At 31.6% G+C, this 23454-nt stretch overlaps 2 protein-coding genes across 4 annotated transcripts in view; one reads left to right on the forward strand and one right to left on the reverse strand.

Annotated features, from left to right (window-relative positions):
- Positions 1–4525: 4525 nt before the first annotated feature.
- LOC107444407 (NADH dehydrogenase [ubiquinone] 1 alpha subcomplex subunit 10, mitochondrial) lies at positions 4526–23107 on the reverse strand. The gene is made up of 8 exons (XM_016058532.5): positions 22323–23107; positions 19167–19253; positions 15199–15320; positions 13756–13844; positions 11588–11642; positions 9179–9288; positions 6090–6204; positions 4526–4696 (listed from the first exon to the last, which is right to left on the reverse strand). The coding sequence occupies exons 1-8, from the start codon at positions 22843–22845 to the stop codon at positions 4580–4582; spliced, it is 1218 nt and encodes a 405-aa protein (XP_015914018.2). The 5' UTR covers positions 22846–23107; the 3' UTR covers positions 4526–4579.
- The window catches only part of Cog1 (conserved oligomeric Golgi complex subunit 1), a 51951-nt gene continuing 49587 nt past the window's right edge, over positions 21091–23454 (forward strand). Inside the window, exon 1 of one of the 3 annotated variants that reach the window (XM_087169499.1) lies at positions 21091–21218. The gene's annotated coding sequence lies outside the window, so the exon portion shown is untranslated. Of the gene's footprint in view, positions 21219–23047; positions 23216–23454 lie in introns of those variants that run through there. The other 2 variants (XM_087169495.1, XM_087169498.1) reach the window with 2 other exon arrangements.

A 23454-nucleotide genomic window follows, 5' to 3' on the forward strand; every position in this document is an offset into this window, starting at 1 on the left:
AGAAAATCCATAACCTGAAAATTAGCTGCTAAATTACAAAGGTTAAGCTACAAAAAAGAAAGAAAAAAAACTTTTTTTTTAAACGTAAAATGTCTTGGGTGGCGAGAAGTTGAAATCAAAGTTTTCATTGTAAGATCTTAAATTTGTTTTAAAGTGATTTTGCATTCGAAAGTACTTGAAATAAGGTTTAAGCATACATTTTGCGTTTAAAAGTGCATTCTCTATAAGACGTTTTTTTTATAACCGTTGTTCAATAGCAGACCCAATTTTTGGGTTTACAACTACTAATGTTCAACCTAGTAGTCTCCGTACTACTAATGTTCAACTTGTCATTTTGAACCCAATCCAAAAGACAAGAGACCTCCTTAATCAAGTATTGGGAGAAATTTGATTTCGTGGAGAACCTTTTTTTTTTGATGGAACCAACCCGCATTTGTGTTACATGGAGAGGAAGACCACGAGAACCTCCCATGGTTAACCGGACGGCGAGGGGACTCTTACCAATGATCCGTCTACCTTTGAGGATAATTTACGTCAGCACTGTGGTCGGGGCAACCCGGAGGCGGAATTCGTGTCGACCAGCCCTCGCTGGGATTCGAACCCGGTTCAACTCATTGGAAGACGAACGCTCTATCCCCTGAGCCATCGCGACTCTTTATAAGACGTTAAGCGATCGAATTAGCAATAATTTTCAAATATTTTGGTTGTTATTGAAAATTCACTTTTATTTACACATTTTTAACTTTAATCGTGCCTTTACGCCAATTACTTTCATTCATTTTAGGGATTATTATTTCATTATAGTATTATTAATAGTATTATAAGGAGTATTTCACATTCAATCTAATTTTTTTTTTAAATTGGTAAAATCTAGTAGATTTTCCTTTTAATACTGGCAGTCAATGTGATGATAGTATTTATCGATAACGTCAATCTTCATCTATGAAAAGGTGGCCCGTCTCTTGATCAAGTTAACATGTCTTATATACTAGCGAATTGGATATTATTTTTGTAGTGGTAGACACACTACAGTCAAAATTACTCTTTTTATGAACAAACAATTTTCTTTTTATGTTTTCAAATAAATTTTATGAAATAATGATGGAATAATAAGGGATACAATTTTGAAATAAATAGTAACAGACTTTTCAATTTACATCTAGCTCAAGTTTTAGTGGAAGTATTTGAAAAAAAAAGTCATCAACCATAGAACTGTTCGCAATTTTTTTTTTTAATTAAGAAAATTTAATGTTGTTTATTTAAAATTGATTTTTTTTTCCAATTAAAATCAGAATCATTTTATTTAAATCAATTTTTTTAATACTTAAATTGGATTTTTTTTTTGTAATTTCACAACTTATTTTAAAACTTAAGTTTTTAATTAATTAAATTAGAATTTATAAATGCAGTTATGATTAAAATACAATGAAAATTAAATAATAGCATTGTATTTCATACGCTGCAACAAATTACCGCTTTAAAAACTGCTTTATTATAATGCATGTAAATGTTTGATATATACATACACTGAGTGGCCAAATTATTATGACCACCCCTTCAGTACGCTGTTGGGCCACCTTTTGCGCGTATTACTGCCTTAATTTGTCTGGGCATGGATTCTATGAGATGTTGGTAGGTGGTAGAAGGTATGCCAGACCATGCTCGCTGAACTGCACTTGCCAATTCCTGCAAATTTGATGGTACTGGATCCATCTGTCTGAGCGCCCGTTCAATTTCATCCCACAAATTCTCAATTGGATTGAGATCAGGGTATTGTGCTGGCCAACGAAGCAAGTTAAATTCTCCGTCATGCTCTTCGAACCATCTGAGGACAATGCCAGCTTTATGACAAGGAGCGTTGTCTTGTTGGAAGTATCCATCCCCGCCAGAGTACACCATTGACATAAACGGACGTACTTGATAAGCGATGATACTTAAATACCCTTGGGTATTAAGGCGTTGTGGTACAGGAATTAAAAGACCCATACAATACCAAGAGAACATTCCCCATGCCATAACGTTGCCACCACTAGCGTGAAGTGTCGTGGCAATGCAGTTGGGATCCATGCTTTCGTGCTGTTTTCTCCATATTCTCATCCTGCCATCTGCGCGATGCATTTGAAATCGTGATTCATCGGACCACATGACCCTATTCCAGTCATCTACTGTCCAATGTTTGTGCTCCTTTGCAATTTGGAGACGTCTGCGCTTATTTAAAGGAGACAGTAGAGGCTTACGAACAGGTCGTCTGCTTCCATACCCTATACGGCGCAGTGTGCGTCGAACAGTCCGTTCCGAGTTGCTTCTTGATTAAGATCACTTGCAATTTGTCGCACTGTTCCTCTCCTGTTACGCTGAACAACCCTGACCAGCAGCCTTCTCTCTGATCGAGCATTCAGTACCCTGTGACGACCACAAGTCTGACGTTGAAACCCGGTTTTTTGCTTGATTGTCCATTCTTTGTACACATTAACAACTGCTGCTCTAGAACACTTCACAAGTGCAACCGTTTTGCTGATACTCGTTCTGACACATCTCGCACCCACAATTATTCCACGTTGAAATTCAGTTAAATCAATTTTTTTCTCCCATATCTGAGCAATCAACACAGTATAACTGATGACTCACTTGTCCAGCATTCCCGTGTTATAGTTATCTTGCCCTCTAGCGGCAGCGCTGTGACGTAATAACTCATTTGCATAAAACTATGAGGTGGTCATAATTTGGCCACTCAGTGTATATATATAGCACAATCTTACCAAATATTTCGTATTCGGCTTTCACCGATCACAGTGCTGACGTGAAATATCCTCAGTGGTAGACGGATCAGGGGTTAGAGTCCCTTCGCCATCAGGCTAACCATGGGAGGTTCTCGTGGTTTTCCTCTTCATGTAACGCAAATGCGGGTTGGTTCCATCAAAGAAAGGTCGTCCGCGAAATCAAATTTCTCCCAATACTTGATCCAGGAGTTTCCTTGTCTTCTGGATTGGGTCCAAAATGACAAGGATACAGAGTTGAACATTAGCAGTTGTTGACTGAGTGTAAAGCTAAAAAATTCAACATTTTTAGGCAATAAGTCAAAATAAATTGCAAAACCTGGCTATTCTTGGGATTTAAATTTCTACATACTTAAAAATATTCTTACAATATTTTGAAGGTATTGTTCGATATAAAAATGTTGATTGACCTCAACAGTATGCAGATGTATATAAAAGTTGGCATGTTTGAAACGCTCAAAAATTGGCCGCTATTCTCACGACTTGCCAGACGTGACTGAGAAAAAACAATCAGAGTTACCACTCTAACTTGGGAAAAAAATTCCTTGTTTTCCCTGTACATATCATACACAAGAAGAAACAAAACAATGACTGTGCTCTTGTGTGCTATATTGGGCTAACTATACTAATTTTAATTTGCTGGAAAAACTTAAGAGAAAAAAAAGGAAACAGCTGAACATACTTAAAACAAATAATGCTATAGTAAATAAAATAGTTTAGTATAGCTGAAATATCCCATAAATTGCACTTTGAGTGGTCACCATCTTTTAAAAGACGAAAATAAGAAACAAAATTTCCTGTATTTTTCTAATTTACAAAATCAAAATTCCCTGTTATTTTAGGTGATTTTTAAATTCCTTGTATTTTCCAGGTGGAGTGGCAACCCACTGATTTAATACTTTGACGGTTTTTATTTTTTTATGAGCTTGTGGAGTATATACTAGCTTAGTATAGACAATATCAACCTTCATCTGTGAAAAGGCACCCCACTATATAATTGAGTTAACGAGTCTTATATACTAGGGAATTAATATTTTTGAAGTGGTGGACATGCAATAGTACTCCCCCACCAGAGTTATATCAGCGATAGAATTTTATGAATGGATACCACTAGTTGATTCATTGCTGTTTCGTGAGAAGTCAGAAGAGCTGTATTAAGACCACCATACTTTTGAGTGCTGATCATCAGAGTTGTATTGAGTTCGCAGTTGTGGTTGCTCGTGGTGCCCTCAGCTGCCGAGTGAATGCACGCCGACGTTGTGCATGATCCAGATTGAGTAATAACGGTGCGAAGAGGTGGATAATGTTGCAGTCACTAGTAGCAAGTCAACTGTTCAATGTGGACAATCCATCGAAGTAAGAGAGATCAAATCACACCCGGGTCACCAATGTGGGAAGAGTCACATCGACAATGTCGACAAAAAGGTATTCCAACACAGAATCAAGTTAACAAATCTTATATCCTAGTGAATTGTATTTTTGTAGTGGTTGACACATGAAAAAGTGGCAGGCCGAATTTGAGATGTTAAGATGGCCAAGAAAAAGACCTTTCGGTCTTAAAAACTGGAAAACACTAGCAGGAAAAAGGTTAGCCCGGAAAAAACTTCTTGAGAAGGCCAAGGCTCACACTGGACTGTCGAGTCATTGATGATGATGACACACTACAAGCTGAATGCCTGTACAAGGGGGGAAAAGTCAGTAAATCGTTATTAATCAACACTATGAAATCATGCTACAAAAGAGAAGAGCCCATTTGAATAAAATTTTAATAGAATCTTTAAATAACTACAATGAGAGGCAAATTATTCTTTCCTGTATCTAATAATAGGCATATAGCGAAATCCTTTATGATCTGTTTTGAACCACACATTATCTCCAGCATTTGGATTGAATCCCTCTTCATACATTTCTCCAGGAATCTGTAACAACACAAAAAAAACCTTTAAGTTTTTCAGTACAATAATGACACAAGTTTAATTAAGTAGTGAAAAAAGGATAATTCGTTTGAACATTTAAAAAAAAATTGTTAAGTGCATTTATGCTTTAAATGAATCAGAATATAAAATATCTAGTTTAAAACATGCTAAAGTTGTTTGCGGCTATGAAACTAAACTTATAACATTTCTCCAGGAACTTGAAACACACACACAAAAACCACCTTTCAGTTTTTCAGAACATTAATAACACAATTTTTTTTAAAGGATATATATTATTTTTATTAAGTATAATAACCGTTAGGCATATTTTGCAATTTGATCTTCTAAATTTTTAAAAGCTGTTCGGTGAGAAAATAAAATATTTTAGAACACATTCTAATGAAACACACCACACTACACTTTAATTAAGTAGTGAAAAAATTATATTTCGTTTGAATATTTAAAAAAAAAAATCGTTCAGAGCTTTTATGCTTAAAATGAATCAGAATATAAAAATAGAGTTTAAAAAATGCTAAAGTTGTTTGCTACTACAAAATAAAACTTTCTCTAGATTAAAAAATTGTGGAAGCCTCTTTAGTGCCTTTGTTTGGGATATGAAACTTGAAATCATAAAGGTGTTTGTTGAAATTCATTCAGAATTTATAATTAGTCTGAAATTCATGAACTGCTAAACTTGTAGCAAAAAATACCATGTATGTTGCTCTGCAGGCAGCAGGAATGCAACTATAGAGCTACAGAGTTGAAATTTGTTGTTCTAAAAGATCATTTTTGGTTATGCACTTAATAAATTTTTTTTTTTTTTTTCAATTTCAGCTTCTTTTAAGTGCTTTTACGGAGATGTTTTTATTTTAAACATTTTTTTTAAATGTTACATTTAGGTATGCTGCAAGTGTCATAGAAAATTAAAATTATGAAGGCGTATAAAAATGGTTCAAGGAGACAATAAAAAAAAAAAGAATTTAGTTATTAGTTCAAGAATGTTAAATTTGTAGAATTGGACAAAAGTACAGAGGTGAATAATTTACGTGCTGAAAGGTTTAATTTGATTTATGCAAATGTAGGTTCAAATGCAAATGTGGGTTAGTTCCCTCAAAAAGTCCACCACAAAGGCAAAAATTTTCCAAATACTTGATCCAAGAGTTCTCTTGCCTTCTGGATTGGGTTCAAAATTACAAGGCTACAGAGTTGAACATTGGTAATCATAAACTCAAAATTGGGTCGGCTGTTCAAAGACGGGTTTTAGGCATTGTGTGTTGTGTTCTTGTATCGTGCTACATTGTTTAATAATAATAATGTTTAACATTTCTTAATAATACAATGTTTCTTTCATGTTTCCACATTTCATAACCAGACAATACACAGTCAAGACTTTTACCTTTTCAAGAAGTTCCCGATATTCAATAACTTCATCAGGTGGATGGTGAACTTCTGAAACTTTTGGTCGAAAGATATGTGAGTAGATCAAGAGTTTGTTTTTGTGAGTTGTGTACCTGTAGAAAAAAATCTCTGCTTATTAAATCAAATATAATAAAATCCCAACATTTAGGAACACTAAATAAATAAAACATTAACCCTCTGAGTATGGCTCAGACTTTGTGCAAAAGATAACAAGAATTTATTTTTTAAATTAAAAAGCAGTTATTATAAGGAACTTGCAAATATGTATATTTTGCATATTTTTTCTCTAACCCTTTTGAAATAAATTTCGACTTTGTCAAACTTAATGAACAAAAATAAATAAAGTCATCACTTTTACACATAAATACATTTTTCAGTTTCAAATATTGTAATAAATCTTGTTAAAGTACAGATGTTAAAGATTAACATAAAAACCTAACAATCTTATATTTTTAAACTTGAATACACAAAAAAATCTAAGGCATTTTGGACAAAAAATAAAAATCATTAAGTTTGCTTGTAACATGTAAAATTAAAATTATTTGCTGTTATTTTTTCCTTCTTACTCTCGCAATTCAATTTTTTTTTTCTTTTAAAGTTTTTCTTAAACTATTGGATTTTGGCATCTAAGTCATCATTTAGTTTCCCTGCTTGAACAGCAAATTTATCAGCGAACTTAGTTCATCTATCTATGCATTGCAATAATCAATCTAAGGAGATTCTAAGGACTAATTTGGAAATTTAAGTAGTTCCAAGTAATTCTTGGGGACTTTTTTATTGCCAAAGAGTTTCAAAGGAGTATAAGGAGTCTGAACGCACCCTGGATATTATGAACTTTTTTCCATCTTTGACTGATACCCCCCCTTCAATTTTTGGTAATTTAGAAATTTTTACATGAAATACATATACCGATTTTTAAAACTATCAACTGAGTGGAATGCAGCCATAAGCATTTTTCTTGTTTGCTTCTTCTATCTCAGTTTCCCACCCCTAAATAAAGGGCAGTCCGAAATTTTCTGTAAGTAAGACGAAGAGTTATAAAAAATAAACTTAGCACATTTTTTGGTACTACTTATTGTTTTTTAATCCTTTTTGTATTTCTTTTTATGGGTCATTTATTTAAATAATGTGAAATAAAAAAGAGCAGTTCGGAAAAATTAGTTAAAATTGTTTGCAGTATGGATATAGTGAACTCTCGGTTATAGTGAACCGAAATTTCGGTCCCTTGAAGGTTCACTATAGCGGGGTTTGACTGTATTTACTTTCTTATGTTACAATCCACATCTTCAACATTTATTTTAAAATAATACGCGAATTTTAATAGCTTTTATGTTATTAAAAAATATATAATATGGCGCCTGCTGTTTCTGCAGACAGGGTTTATAAAGTGAAAAAAATTCATGGGATATTTTTTTTTCTTCCGAGGAATATAATTTGTAAACATTTTGTCTCAAACCGAACATTTTACTCCGAATCCGAAACACTATCTTCAGAATCAAGATATTTTCGCTTGTTATTTCCACATATAATGCCACCGACACTCGGCAAATCCATATTTTTCATAAATGCCAGTCGCGCAAAAGAAAGAAAAAAAAAAGCATGCAAACTCATAAATATGGGGGGGGGGGGATCAAGCAAGAGAAAAACATTTCCTGAACTGTCTAGTGTCATATAGCAGCAGAAATAAGCACCAAATGTTTTTTTAAATCTACATGGGGAAATAGCGGAATCAGCATTGAAACAAGGGGGAGAAGAATTCTTCGCCCGCGATTTTCACGTGACTCGCACTCGGGGACGAAACTGATACCCCGCTCAAATTGCGAGAGTTCTAAGCGGAGGGTTAAATTTAAATTAGTTTAATTTAAAAAAAAGTTAATGAATACTTAAATAAAATATTTTTTAATACGATTTTTATGAGCACTGTATTGACCATAACTTGGACTTATTTAAAAACTTCGATTAAAACTTTATTGAAGCTGTTAGAAATGAAAGTATCAGTCTGTTATATATCATTGAGCTCAGAAGGATTTAATATTTTTTGTACAAATAACTCAATTGTACAAACATTTCAACTATTTCTAATCTAATGATCAGAACGGCCAGGGTTTGACTACCATCTAATTAATGCAGACTATAGTACAGGTTACAAAACATATACAGATTATCTTACAAACTAACCAGTTTTAGGCTTTTTTATGTACTAAATTTGTAATTATTAATATTTCTTTACTTATAACATCAGACAATCTATGAACTTCACCTTTTTTTTAAACTTTTTTTTTACTTTCAGTTTCTCACTAGCTGCCTCGAGCTTCAGTTATAATGCCATTTTGTAAATCAGTTTTTAACCTGTTATTGCTTTCAATGACTAATTCAATAATTTTATTTATTACAGGCCTAGCATGAAAGAAATTTTTTTGGGGGGGGTAGGGTATTTGTAAATACAGTGATCTCTCACTCATGCACACTCTCTTTTATACAAGTAAGTTTCTCACTTATGTGCGTTTTTTTTAGCAGTCCTGGCTGGTGATATAAAAAAATTAATAATAACTTTTATTCATTTATTCACTGTTCTGCAAAACCACCTCTCACTTATGACAGGCACAGAAACTTTCTCACTTTGAAAAGAAAGGGTCTCAAGTTTGTAGCCTATTGCTTATCATAAGAATTTTCATCCTTTTGTCATGTTTCTTTTGGAATGCTCTCATTTTCCTAATTTTGTCATTATAAGGGGGGTGCATCTGATTTGAATAATGGATTCATTTGATAATTTAAAGAACATATATATATATGTGAGTGTGTGTGTGTGCATATATGTATATACATATATTTAATTATAAGACCCTTAATAAGAACTGCTTGTGATTTAAAATAAGATCAGTGATTTAATTCAAATAAACAAACTAAAATTTAAATTAATTGTAAAAGAATTAATTGAATAACTAAATCATATCAGGGCTAGTTAAAGTTCAACAACTTCAAATATTCCATAAAAAAATATCTAGAAAGTTCACATAAACATAAAAACATCATTAAATAAATAAATAAAAAATTCAGGTAACTAACTGTCTTCTGAAATAGTTCCATTCCCAATCATCTGCTTTTCTCCAATCTTGTAGTTTAAAATCATATCTTGAATAGCGCTCAAAATCAATTCTTTCAATATCCTCAACAACCTGAAATAATTAGTATAATAATATAAGTATTTAAATGTAAGATAACATCTTAATTCAGTTATTCAACAATATTCCATTTAACAAATACCTTGTTATTTTAGGAAAAGGGTAGAGAGAATTTCTAATACATCAAAACCTCGCTAGAAAAATATTTTGGAGACCAAATAAATATATTGTTGTAGAGGAATATATTATTATATCAAAGGCCTGCATACTTTGGGGACACAATAAGATTTTTTTTAAAAATCTTAATGTTATATAAGTATTAACTAAAAATCTATTTATATATTATATAAAAGTTTAATTTGCAGACTGGTAATTATGGTTAAATATGATATCAGATAGGAATGTTACATCTGTAACTTCTTTAGAGATAAGGTAGGCAATTCCAAGAACCGAAGGTCTTGGGAGTGGGGTCTATGTGCATCAAATACGGGGTATTGAAATCTGAATACGAAAGTAATTCACTGTGATGAAAGGAAATAAGATAAGTACAAAATCGGCAGTGAGATTTCTCTTGTCAGAAAAGATTTAAAAAAATGGCAAAATATGATAAAATAAGATTTTTTCATTATTTGAAAACCAATGATAAATGGAGAAAATAAGGTTGAAATTTGAAGGAAAAAAAATCGTTTTAGAGGGGTTTATTGCTTCATAGAATATTGCGATACTGAGAGGTGATAACATTAATTCATATGCAAGTTCTTTGGGACCACGAAACATTATTGTAATAGAGGGAGTTATTGTTGTATCGGATATCGTAATAGCAATAGTTCACTGCAATATACTATTTAATAATAAAATAAAAACATTGTACAGTAAAACCTCCGGACAATGGTCCTTTGAGGGATTGTGTCTAGGTAACTGTTGTTAAGAGGTGACTGCTATAAACAAATTACTTGCTTAAAAAATAAATAAATAAAATTGCATACAACAAATTAAAAACAAAAGTGTAATTGCAAACAAGATGACTCATTTAATAGTTAACTTAACTGGCATTAAATTTTTTACACAAGTTCAAGCTTTAATCACTTCCGGGGGTGGGCACCCTTTTAAATGCAAAAATCTCCCCCCATTTTAGAAAACAGCAAAAATATATGTAAATTTTTTATTTAAGCGCCACTTTTTCTTTTTAGCTACATCCGTAATGTTTTGTAAAGCAGTATTTTTTTTAAGACAAAATTAACATAGTAAAAATAAAGAAGAGAAAAAACAGGATTACCACTCTAATCTGGAAATAAATTTCCCGTGTTTTCCCTGTACATATTAAACACAATATATTAAGAAGAAACACAACAATTACTGTACTTTTGTGTGAGCTATATTGTTCTAACTATACTAAGTTTAATTACTGGAGGAACATAGAGGAAAAAGGTGTAGCTCAACATATTTAAAACGAGTAATTCTATAGTAAATTAAATAGTTTAGTATAGCTGAAATATCATCCTTAAATATCCCATAGATTGCAATTTGGGTGTTCACCATTTCTTTCAGTTTAATATAATACATAATATTAAAATAAACAATTGTTATCATATACAGTGAACTCTCGATACTACGATATATCCAATACAACCAAAACTCCCTCTGCTGCGATGTTTCGTGGTCCCGACGAACTGGCATGTGAATTAATGTTATCCTCCTCTCAATATTACGATATTCTCTGAAGCAATAAATCCCTGTAAAACGATTTTGTTACCAAATCTTAACCTTATTTTCTCCATTTATTATTGGTTTCCAAATAATGTAAAAAATCTTATTTTATAATCTTTTGCCATTTTTTTTTCTGACAAGAGAAGACTCACTGCTGACCACCCCAAGAGCATTCTTTCTTAGAATTGCCTCCCTTATCACTTAAGAAGTCACGTAATACATACTTTGTTGGTTGACTTAACAGCCAGAAAAATGAACAAATAAACAAAAATATCGGATTATTTTTAATAGAAATGATTTTCAGGTATGTTTGCGAACTTATTTTATTTCAATTGTTTTCAATACTTAACCATAAAAAACGCTCCGCAAATTGATTTTTTTTATATGATATATACATTTCTAGTTAATATATACATAACATTAAAATTTTTAAAAAATCTTATTACGTCCCCAGAGTATGTAAGCCCCTTACAAAACAATATATCCCTCTACAATTGTATATTTATCTGGTCCCAAAAATATTGTTGTTGCGAGGTTATACTGTATAATTATAATATTAATTGTAATTATCATATTAAGGTCATCTATTTATCCCTCCATAGGGAAAAAAATTACTCAAAAAAAGAAATAAATGCAAAGGACTTACCACTTCCACATCACCAAAATTATTCCAGTCATATATCAGAATCTCTGTATGTCTTCTAAAATAAATTTTTTTAAAAATTAGTATTTACTTCAGGGTGTGTAGCCAAATCTTTCAACAAATAATAAGCACCTTTCAAGCACTTAAAAATATTTTTAAGCACTATATACATTAACAAACTATAAATAATTTTCAAAGACCTTACATGATCATGATAAAATAACTAGTTTCTGACAAAGAACTCTTTTCCTTGATTATATTAGCCATTATAAAATGATGAAGAGATTTTTAGGCTCGATACCAGAGAGTGCAAAATTTATGTGCTTTTTAACTACGCATAAGAGAAATAATGTCGAAAAAAATTTTAGCCCCCAATCCAAAACAATTCATTCAAGGGGCCAGTCCAAAGAAGGAAAAAAATTCTTCAAAGGTTTAGTATTACTTATTAAACTGCAGGCAGTTTTTTTTTAATAGTTGCCACATGATGGCTCAGGGGATAGAGCATTCGCCTTCCAATGAGGTGAACCGGGTTCGAATTCCAGTGATGACTGCTCAATATGAATTCAACATCAGGCTTGCACCGACCATAGTGCTGATGTAAAATATCCTCAATGGTAGACGGATCATGGGTTTGAGTCCCCTTGCCCTGAGGCTAACCATTTGAAGTTTACATGGTTTTCTTCGTAATGCAAATGTGGGTTAGTTCTGCAAAAAGTCCTCCATGAAGACAAATTTCTCCCAATACTTGAATCAAGAGTTTCCTTGTCATCTGAATTGGATTCAAAATTACAAAGATACGGAGTTGAACATTAGTAGTCGTAAGCCCAAAATATTGGGTCAGCTGTTCAAAGACAGTTAAATATAGTTGCCACATAAAAAATACCTGTATAAAATTTTGAAAAAAAAAAAAGAAAAGCAGTATGCAATCCTAAAATGAATTTGTGATGAGGAAAAATATGAAAACCAGCACTAAATATGAATATTGAACCATATTTTAAAAAGTATGGCTCAATAGAACTTAAATATACTATTCAAACTGTCAAACTTTTGCAGAATTGTACAATTTGCAAAAAAAATGTTGTTTTTTTTTAAGTATCAAGTTTTTTTTAGCACAAAGGTAAAAAGCTTAACTATTGGTTCAGAGAGATGAATTTTTTTATTGTTTTAATTTTTAATTATATATATATATATATATATTAGGATTGGGCAATACATTGGAAAATATCAATGTTATGTGATTATAGCCAATCCAATGTTTGGAATGGCAATTTTACAAAACATGGAACATTGCGATTCACCAATATACATGCTATGTTTCCAGATGCATCAGTGACATCTATATATTATATGCAACGATTCACAAGCCTTATTTTTAACACTATAACGATGGTTTCAAGTGCGTACAATCAGCACTGCTCCTGACCATAAAATCGATGACTGCAAGCTCGGGTGAGATCTTTTCTTTATTATTGATGGTAATGAACTTAATTTAAGATGATGGGAGTGAATGAAAAGTTACGTGCATTTATAACAAGTTAAAGTAGTCGCTGTAGGAAATTTACAAAGTTGTGTACCAAAACCATAGCTGCCAACATGGATAAGAAAAATCCAGTAGATTTTAAGAAATAATATAAATTTCATGATAATTGTTTCATAATGTACTAAATATTTTACACATACGGAGTTTTAGGGATTTTTATAGTCATCAAAATAGACAAATTATCATATTTTCCATTTATGATTGACATTAAACATATTTGAAATGTTATGTATTATGTTTACTCATAATTTTGAACATTAATAGGCATTTTATCCATCAAAGATAGTTAGAAGATTTTTTTCATTAATTTGAAAAGAGAAATAAAAATAAACTAAACATTTTATAACAAAAAAAGTTTTGAACTGATTTTTAGAAATCAGTTTCGCTTTATTATGTTATTAGTAATTCTTATGTAAATATTCTAGCAAGCAAGCAATAATCTGCACAAAAATTCTATTTTAATAGGGATTTTTTAAGGAAACTTACACAATTTTAGGGAATTTCCTAAAATGTACAAAAACCAGAAGAATTTTAATTAAATCAATAGACCAGGAGAAACTGGCAAAATCCAGTAGAGTTGGCAGCTATGCAAAACATATAAAATTTTATTTACTTATTTTTTTTAACTTACTCTAATTTCTTTAAATAATGATGCTTGTAGTAGTGTTCAAGCGTCTCCAAATATTCTTTTGTAAGAACTTTTGAGTTTACTTCAGTTGGCTAAAAAATAAACAAAATTATTATAAGAATTTAGTAATTAAAAATTTGTACAATCTTTGGAGGAAAATAATAAATTTAGGAAGTTTACTGTAAAATTGTATAAAAAAAAATGATTTAGTATTTCGAGGTATTTCAAAGATTTTGCTACCAAGGCCGATCACGGGTCTAGTGGTTACTGTACAGGACTATGAGGCCAAGTGGATGTGGGTTCAAATCCCACCATAGGCATGGATGAAACTTTCTCTCCCTCTGTTTTATGCCCTTTCTATTGTGTGAATGTAACCCACCCTATAAATGGGTTTGTAGCTGTATGATGACGCGGGCTACGCTACTCCACCATCGTGGCTTATTCACAGGTGCCCACTGGGTAACAATAAGAGAGTAGCAATTCTGAGGCCATATATATATATATATATGTAGTATGTTTGCATTTATTATTTAAATATTTTCAAATTACAATTTTCATAATATATATTCACCACTTCCTTTATCAATTTTTTTGGAAAAAAAAATACAACAATTTATATTTTTTTTTCTTTTACTAATGAATACCAGGAACTAAAACAAAACATAATACAAAAATTTCAAGTTGAAATTTTAATTTTACCATCAGTTTACTATCCCGAGTTATCTCGGGCAAATGAGAAAAAAGTTAAATATTAGTCTCTGTATGATAATTTTTAAAAGAAGGAACAACACAAAAGGATACTTTCCAAACACCTGTAGAGTGATACACCATTTTTTTTTTTACTCTCTTTTCTACGTAAATTTAGCAACCATTGTATATACAATAGCACAAAACACATGTGCAGTCCCGCAATTCAAAAGCAAAACTCCCAAACAAAACTTGGCTTCAAAATTTGCTTTCAACTCCCAAGCAAAATTTCCAATCAAAGCAGGATTTTTTTTTTTCCTGTTTCCGGTCGATTAAAAACGTGATAAAACAAAACGCACTAATAAAATTTTGCTACTTCCGAATTTTTCTAAGGATAATAAATATTTGCAATGTAAATATACCTGAGTTAACTCGGGTTAATCAGGGAAGCAGTTAAAAAAGTTTCATGCAAGATGAAAAAAATATACAAAAAAGAAAGACAAATTTGAATAAATAATTTTAAATAAATAATTTTAAATAAATAATTTTAAATAAATAATTTTAAATAACAAAGTTAAGTTGCAGTTCAGAAATAGGTTTTCGGTGAGTATGTTTCAGTAATTTCGATGCAAGGTGCTTTGAGTGACAAATTCAACAGCGGGTCATAACTTTTTGAATTTTTTTTTTAGGGAAAAAGACCTCCCTCAGTGAAAAAACTTCAACAGTTAATCGCTAATTAAAAGAAAATGAATGACTCACATCATTTCTTTCCTTGATTCTCTGAAGGCAAACCTCAGGGCTAACATCAAGATAAACAATAAGGTGAGGTCTCAAAAGTTCATCTAAAGTATTTTCGTTAATGTCTTTGTATAACTGGCGAACTGTTGAAGAGACAAAACATTTCATTATGTACAGGATGATGTGGTGAAGATGGTATAATTGAAGAAGATACAGGATAAAAATCATAATAAGAGGTGCAGAATAAAAAGAATGTTGTTCAAGCGACATATCAATTAAAATAGATAATTTTGCGGATTAAGGACAGGCCTGTCTACAAAAGACAAATCAAAAGTAGTATTCAATTAATGTTTTGTACAGAGTTGGCAAGGTTTAGGACAGGATGGATTAATCCCCAGTTTAAACCGTCCTGTCCAAAACCCTTTTATTCAAATTATGTCACAATTTAAAAAAAAAATATTGCGAAAAACAAAAGGTTAATTTTTGATTATTACTGCATTTAATTAATATTGCATTATTTATCTTTATGCAAGAACATAATTTATCAGTATTAAAAGCCTATTTAAAGGATAAGGTATCCACTTTTGTTATTCAATGAATTACTAATATTTTCTTATTATATTATATATATATGATTTTCCTTTAATAAGTTAAAGTAAATTGTATAAAACGCATCAAATATTTATTACTATATGTAATTATTACACGTAGAATGGTTACACATAGAATTTTTACCTTTTACAAATGCTCAATGTTTTGGACACTTTAACACAGTAAAACCCACATGTCCTGTCTAAAACCAGTTTTGGAGGCTGAAAACCCCAACTCTGGTTTTGTAATACAGAAGAGATCAAAAAAGAACACTGCCAACCACATGTAAGGTTAAACAGCTAGTTGGAAATTAAAGTAAATTGTAGAAGGGAGAAAAATTAAAAATAGAGTATAGTTGTCACAACATTGAATAATTAATTAATTATACACTTGCAGTGAAATAAAAAGACATTTATTAAGAATATTTCCATTCGCTTTTTTATAATTGAATTAATGAAATGATTTATTTATTTTAAGAGGAAATAAAAGAAAGCCTTATAGTGACATCACATGCAAAGGAAAATAATACAGTAGATTAAGTCTTTTGTAGTGTATTCTGAATACGAAAAACTTCTGTGTCACTAACAAAATATTTGTTTTTTTTTTAAAACAACATTTTTATCAAGTAAAGTACGAAAAAAGCAGTTTTCTTTTTAAAATGTAGTGTGACTAGTAGCCTTCAGCCAACTTGACAACTGGTCATTTTATGACACAGCAAATTTCTACCACAGAGGGAAAAACCATTTAAAAAAATATTTAACAATTTGAGCATTATTTTTGTAATTAGGTAATTTTTTTTTTTTTTTTTGTAATTTTTTTTTTTAAATCCGACTTTTTTTAAATTTAAATCGGACTTTTTTGATTTTGATTCAAATACACTATAAGAACTTTAATTTATGATTAAAAAAGCTTGATAAATATTTAATCAAAATTAAATTAATACTAAAACTATATTATAACAATAATTTAGAAGTCTTAACTACCTGTTACAAGTTAAAAACCCTACTGCTTCAAACAGACTTTGAAAGAGTTTGAAGAGGGAGAATGACACTATATCGGGGAAAAAATATGATCAGCATCTTTTTTTTTCTATGTAATTATTATTATTATTAAACAATGTAGCACAATACAAGAACACACACACAATGCCTAAAAACTGTCTTTGAACAGTCGACCTAATTTTGAGTATACAACAACTAATGTTCATCTCTGCAGCCTTGTAATTTTGAACGTAATCCAGAAGAGAAGGGACGGAACTCCTAAATCAAGTTTTGGGAGAAATTCGAATAATGGGACTAACCCACATTTGCATTATAAATGGAGAGGGAAACCACGAGAACCTCTCAAGGTCAACCTAACGGCAAGGGGACTCCATTACACATGGGTCTACCTCTGAGAATAATTTACACCAGCACTCTGGTTGGAGCAAGTCGGGTGCTAAATTCGTATTAACCAGCTATCACTGGGATTCGAACCCGATTAACCTCATCGGAAGGTGAAAGCTCTTTCCCCTGAGCTCTCACAGCTACGTTGTACGCATTGTGTGCCATCTAGTGGCACATATGCCTTTAGATTTGAAACTATATTAAAAGGAAACACAAAATCATTGTGCTCTTGAATGAGCAGTATTGGGATAACTATACTAGTTATCATTTTTGGAAAAACTTAAGAGGATAAAGGAACAGCTGAACTTACTTAAATAATACTATAGTAAATGAAATAGTTTAGTATAGCTGAAATAACATCTTTAAATATCCCATAGATTGCTCTTCAAGTGGTTACCATTTCTTAAAAGACAAAAATAAGAAACAAAATTCCCTATATTTTCCCAGTTTGTAAAAAAAAAAAAACTCAAAATTTCCTGTTATTTTTAGGTGATTTATAAATTACCTGTACTTTTCAGGTTTTTCCTGTGGAGTGGTAACTCTGCAAAGAGTGTGAGGGGAGTGAGTAGTTACCGACCATGTCAACTTTCATCTGTGAAAGCGTACCCCAACATAGAATCAAGTTAACATGTCTTATATACAGTAGAGAACCGATAATCCGGAACGATCGGGACCATCACGATTCTGGATAACTGATTTTTCCGGTTTCCTGAATCGCTACAAAATGCCGTTTTTTTAATGTTTATAAAACGGAACTAAAAAATTATTTTGAAATAGTTTTAGAAATAATAAAAAATGTTAAATAATAATACACTTAAGTTTAAATAAAGATAAAAATTATGAAATAAAAATTATATACAGACTTATGTTATTAATGTTATTATTAACATTAATAACATATATAAGCTATTTGTGCTTATGTGAGATTTGTCTACAAACGGCTTTTGATCCGTCCTCTAAATCAGTTCTTTCGTCAACTTGATACGCCGTACGCTCTAAATAACAAAATGGGCTCAAAATCTTGCAAGAAAACAAAAAAAATTTTTAATGGAAGAAAATTAATTTCCAGTTCCAAATTTCATTCCGGTTATCTGGTTTTCTGATTTCCGGATAAGAGGTTCTGCACTGTACTAGTGAATTGGGATTGTATTTTTGTAGTGGTAGATACACTACAGTATTCCCCCACCAGAATTACAGTGTTCGAATTCAATGAATGGATACCACTAGTTGATTCATTGCTGTTTCGTGAGAAGCCGGGAGAGCTGTTTTAAGATCACCATACTTTTGCTGTTCGTGTGAGCTGAAATAAGTTCAAGGTCATGATTGCTCCTGTGTTGCCATTAGCAGTCAAGTGTACATGTTGTACATTGCCTGTGATCGAGACTGAGAAGCAACAGCGTGAGGGGGACCATGACAACTGTTCAATGTGGACCATCCATTAAAGTAGGTGTGTTCAAATCGAAGTGGGCGTTGCTGTCAAGATAGGCGTGTTGACATCATGTCCAGGTCATGAATGAGGTGAGTGAGTAGTTATCGACCATGTCCATCTTCATTTATGAAAAGGTACCTTAACATAGAATCAAGTTAATATGTCTTATATACTAACAGGGGTCTGTCCAGGTTTTTTTGAGAGGTACCGATTTTGTGAAAATTTAGACATAATTTGTGAAATTTAAAAATTATATCAAAAAAATCAACACAAAAATTTGGTCAAATATTTTTCGGAAATATGTTAAAAGTATTTTGTGAAACTAACGTTTTTCCTAAAATTGAATTTGTGAAATAACTGCTTAACGGCAGTAAATTTACCCCGGACATACTAGTGAATTGGAATTGTATTTTTTGTAGAGGTAGACACACTACAAGTGTAAAGAGCCTGAGTAAGTAAATATCCCAGATTTTTTTTTCAAAGTGATACACCCATTTGTTGTTACAATTTTTTTCTCCTCTTTAAAACTCTAAAAAAAATATGGTTATAATTAAAATTGAAATACAATTCTAAAAATACACTACCTGGATCACTGATGTATCCAAATTTGTGCATGGTTTCCATAAAAACAAAATCTCCGTAAACTGATCTTTCCATAACTACACCTTGCCCTAAAAAGAAATATTAATTATTAGTATATATTAAAATACTAACATCAAAATAAACATCAAGTAACTCAGCAAATTAAAATAACATACAAAACAAAAAATAAATAATAAATTTGAAAAATCTGCCCCTCCATTTTCACAATTAACAAAAATACATATGAAATTTTAAGTTAAACAATTTTTCAGCTATATAAATTAAATTGCTTTAACTCTTATTTTTATTAAAGACAAGATTATTATGTTTTGAAAAAATGGAAAATTTTTCTGTTCAAGCGAATTTACTGATTTAATATTTTTAACATGTTTTATATTTTAACTGACAAACACATTTCAATTTAATTTAGTATTTTAAAACTTAGCAATATTAAAACTTTTTCAATTTTGTTATTTGCATCTAAAATTTGTATTAAAATTTAAGTTTAAATTTAATTAGGTACTTTTCCGTTTGCCGAACGCAAGGGCAAAATAATGTAGGATTCCGCCAAATTTTTCACAACCATGAGGGGATGTTAGTTTGGGGACATGTGCTCTATTCTCTGAATTCATTCAAAACAAAGCACATTTTCTTGTCTTTCTTATATCTTAATTCTTGCATTAAAAAATTTATGAAAATTTGGGATTTAGCCAGAATTGAAGAAGCATTTCTTTGGGTAAAACGGTTTTGTTTACAATTTAATAACATTTGTTTATAGTTAAACTTGTTTTGCTACTATTAATAAATATTTGTTTATAGTTGAACGTTATTGACTTTTATTCCATTGACTGTTTTGTTATTCGTTTTGCTTGGCGACTTGGTTCACAATTGGCGACATTTGTACCTGGCTAAGGGAAAAGTACAATTACTTAGTCATACATAGAGTTTCAACAATTTTTATATTATAAAAGACTAAATAAAAATTAATATGGGTTAGAAGAAAAAGTTTTGAATAATGAGAAATAAAACTTTTTTCGTTTAATCACTGATAATGTCCTTAATGATTAGAATCACAAATCATACCATCTCATAAAAAAAAAATGATTGCAAAAAATTTAAAAGCGTTAAGAAAAAAAATTATAGCAGATTACGAAAGATGAAAGTAGCACTAATATCTATCTGCAACATACTTTTAATAATAAACATATATGTCACTAATTAAAAATCCTGAAATCCATAGTAGTAATTACCAAAAAAAAGATTGAAGATGAAATCACGCGAATCAAACTCCTCGGATGCATGTTTCGTTTGGAGATTAGGTTATTGTAATAAGTAATACAGTGGAAAGTCGCGTATCCGGAATCGGCGGGACTTTCCGAAGTCCGGATAATCGATTTTTCCGTATAATAGACCCCCAAGGTAAACAGAGATTAAAATGATCTGAATCTAAGAAGCAGAAATTAAATAACATTATTTTTCGGGCAATAATGTTTTAGTATTAGAATGATATCTAATCAATCAAAAACAAAATATTTAAAAAAAAATAATTATTGCTATTATAAAAATAAATATAGAAAACTAAAAAAAATTACAGTTATGAAAATATTAATTGCTCTCTCCGCCATTTTGAACTAGAACGTTTCAAGCAAGAAGGGGAAATTCCCGTCATTCATTCATTAAGGTGGGTAGGTGAAGAAGCAAAATTCATTTCCTTCTTACTTGTCATTCAAGTTGAAGGGGCGGGAGTGACAAGTTCTTATTTTCTCTCCTGTCATTGGCTATCAATCAAGCATAAAGGCGTGGCATGCTGATTGGGTTCTCTTTATTTTTTCTTGTGTGACTAAAGGGGATTCCCCCTCCACTTTAACGTATGCTGTGTTTACCCTTTTTCACAGTACTTCTTTCCCTAACACTTTATCAAAAAGGTTCCAGGAAATGCCTCTTTTACTAGCCAGCTGCACAGGAAAGAAGGGGGGAGGGGACTCAATTGTGCTCTTTTGAAAACAAATCTCCCCCCCCTTTTCCTGCATTCCAGAGGAGGAGCGTTACTAACGGTACGGTCTTGGTAGATCTTCTGTTCTCTTTTCTGTTGATTTATGGGTTTAATGCATAGATCACTAGAAGCTAAGAAAGGAAAAAACCTGTCAAAATACTTTTTTTTTTTTTTAAGAGAGTGGGGAAGATGAAGAAATGTTTGTTTATTTTTTGTTAAAAAGTGTCCGGGAAATTGACCCTTCCGGAAAAGGGACGTCCGGATATGGGACGTTACACTGTATTGTATAAAAATATCAGATTTAAAAAAATTGGAGAAATCAGATGCAATAACTGCCAAAAATTCAATGGAATCATTGTCTTAAAAAGTAAATACTCAAATGCACGATTTGAATTTTCCTGTTTGAAATATATCGGGGTATTTAAAAACCATGTGAAAATCAATATCAATAACTCACTAAAATACAATCGAAACATTACACTGATCTACGATACTATAGGCATAAATTTAGTACTTCGAAAATTAATTATATAAATGCATGATTCAAATATTACATGTAAATTTCTATAGAAAAGTAAAATTTTATACTTTTCTAAAGAAAAATCTTTATTAAAGAGCTTCTTTCTATATAACTCAAGGGAGATTACCATATCATGAACTGTGGCAGAATAATCGCAAAGCCTGGGTAATGTCTCCTGAGAAACTGAACAAGAAACATCACAGAAAAGAACCAACTGGAATGGTTATGTGGCCACCCCGAGCAAACGTCTACATGCTTGTTTGTTTCTAATTGGCAAGTTTAAAATCCATTTCATACAGTTGAAATTGGAGTAACAGATCATGATAATCTCTGATACGGAAATAGGGGATATTTCCGTATCGTGATCTGTCGGGCCAACTACAATTGCCAAGGTGTCTAAGAGATTTTAAATTTGCAATTTAAAAACAACAAACAAATAGATGGCTGTAAAGGAGTGGCTACTAGTTATGCCTTTCGAGTTGGTCTCTTCCTGTGATGTTTCTTTTAGTTTCTCGCGATCCACTGCCCATAAGTTTTCAAGACTTGGCGATTATTCAGACCACAGATCAGGATACGGAGATAATCTCTGATGCGTAAATAACCACAATATGTCCCATTTTAATGAATGAAAAAATATAAACTTACCAGTATTAAGAACATGAGCTAAAGCATCAATGTACTGCTCATATCTGAACATAAACATCCTAAATTGAAATTGAGCCACGTTGCGATGATGAGGATTGGAATAAAATGTCTTTAAATCACAGGCTTTGTAGGAAGGAGGCACGATGTCATCTAACAACCTGATATCATATCCATAAGGTGTGACGTAAAACGGTTCCATTGTGGGCTCTGGAAAGTAAACTAAATCAAAAGCTTCAGCAAGTTGCTTAGCAAACGCACTTTTCCCCGCACCGATATTTCCATCCACGACAACAATTTTTGTATTCTCATCGAAACGTTTGACTGTACCTTCAACATAACCCCACAAAAATGAATAATACTTTGTTTCATAAGGCCATGGTTTAGGCCTTTTATAATCTGGATCTCGATTTTCTTTGCTAGTTAAGTTAGCAGTCTGAACAACACATATTCTGGTAGAGGCTAAAAGGCTACTCGACTTTTTTAAGTTTAAATAAAAAACCCGAGCAGCACTACTAAGTGCCATTTTTGACAGACAAGAAATAAATTGTAAGCTATTAACCTTTATTTGTTATTTACATCGGTCATTTGGTGTTACATTGATTGATTGATAATAATGACGACAGGGGTGATGGGGCTAATTGGGCATGGGCATTATGGCTCATGCATGGGTGGCAAAGGATTTGAAATGGATGATCGCTAAGACGGAAAGTTTAAGTGACTAAAGCGCATTTTCAAGCTCAGACGAAGAAAATCAATCGGAAGCAGCAACACGGGAAAAATGACGTATTTTTTCCCCTAGCGCCATCTGTGCGTGTGCAATTGTATTTATTTATTCTTATTTATTTATACTTTTGAGGTAAATTATTTATTCATCTCTCTTGAAGTTTCATCTTGTAATTCATGACATTTTAAAATATTTGTCTAACTCCTATATTTTCCACAAAACTTTACCTGCGCTTTACTTTACTATAATTTTATTTGTTGATTTCCTTAAAGTTAGAGCGTAAAAAAGCGAGCTTTTTTGATTAAACACTCTTTCCTTGGAGTTTTACAAAATCTTTCCTATTATTATTAGAATATATTAATAATATACTAATAATGTTATTTTCCATGTTATCTTTTGTAAGATTAT

The sequence above is a fragment of the Parasteatoda tepidariorum genome, chromosome 8, assembly GCF_982258835.1.
Source record: "Parasteatoda tepidariorum strain Cologne lab strain chromosome 8, Ptep-v5.0, whole genome shotgun sequence".
NCBI classification, from domain to species: domain Eukaryota; kingdom Metazoa; phylum Arthropoda; class Arachnida; order Araneae; family Theridiidae; genus Parasteatoda; species Parasteatoda tepidariorum.

Coding starts and splice junctions, on each gene's coding strand:
- LOC107444407 (XM_016058532.5), bottom strand. CDS start 22,845: ATGGCACTTAGTAGTGCTGCTCGGGTTTTTTATTTAAACTTAAAAAAG. Junction 13,845..15,198: donor GAATCAAGGAAAGAAATGAT/GTGAGTCATTCA, acceptor TTTATTTTTTAG/CCAACTGAAGTAAACTCAAA. Junction 9,289..11,587: donor ATTTTGGTGATGTGGAAGTG/GTAAGTCCTTTG, acceptor TAATTATTTCAG/GTTGTTGAGGATATTGAAAG.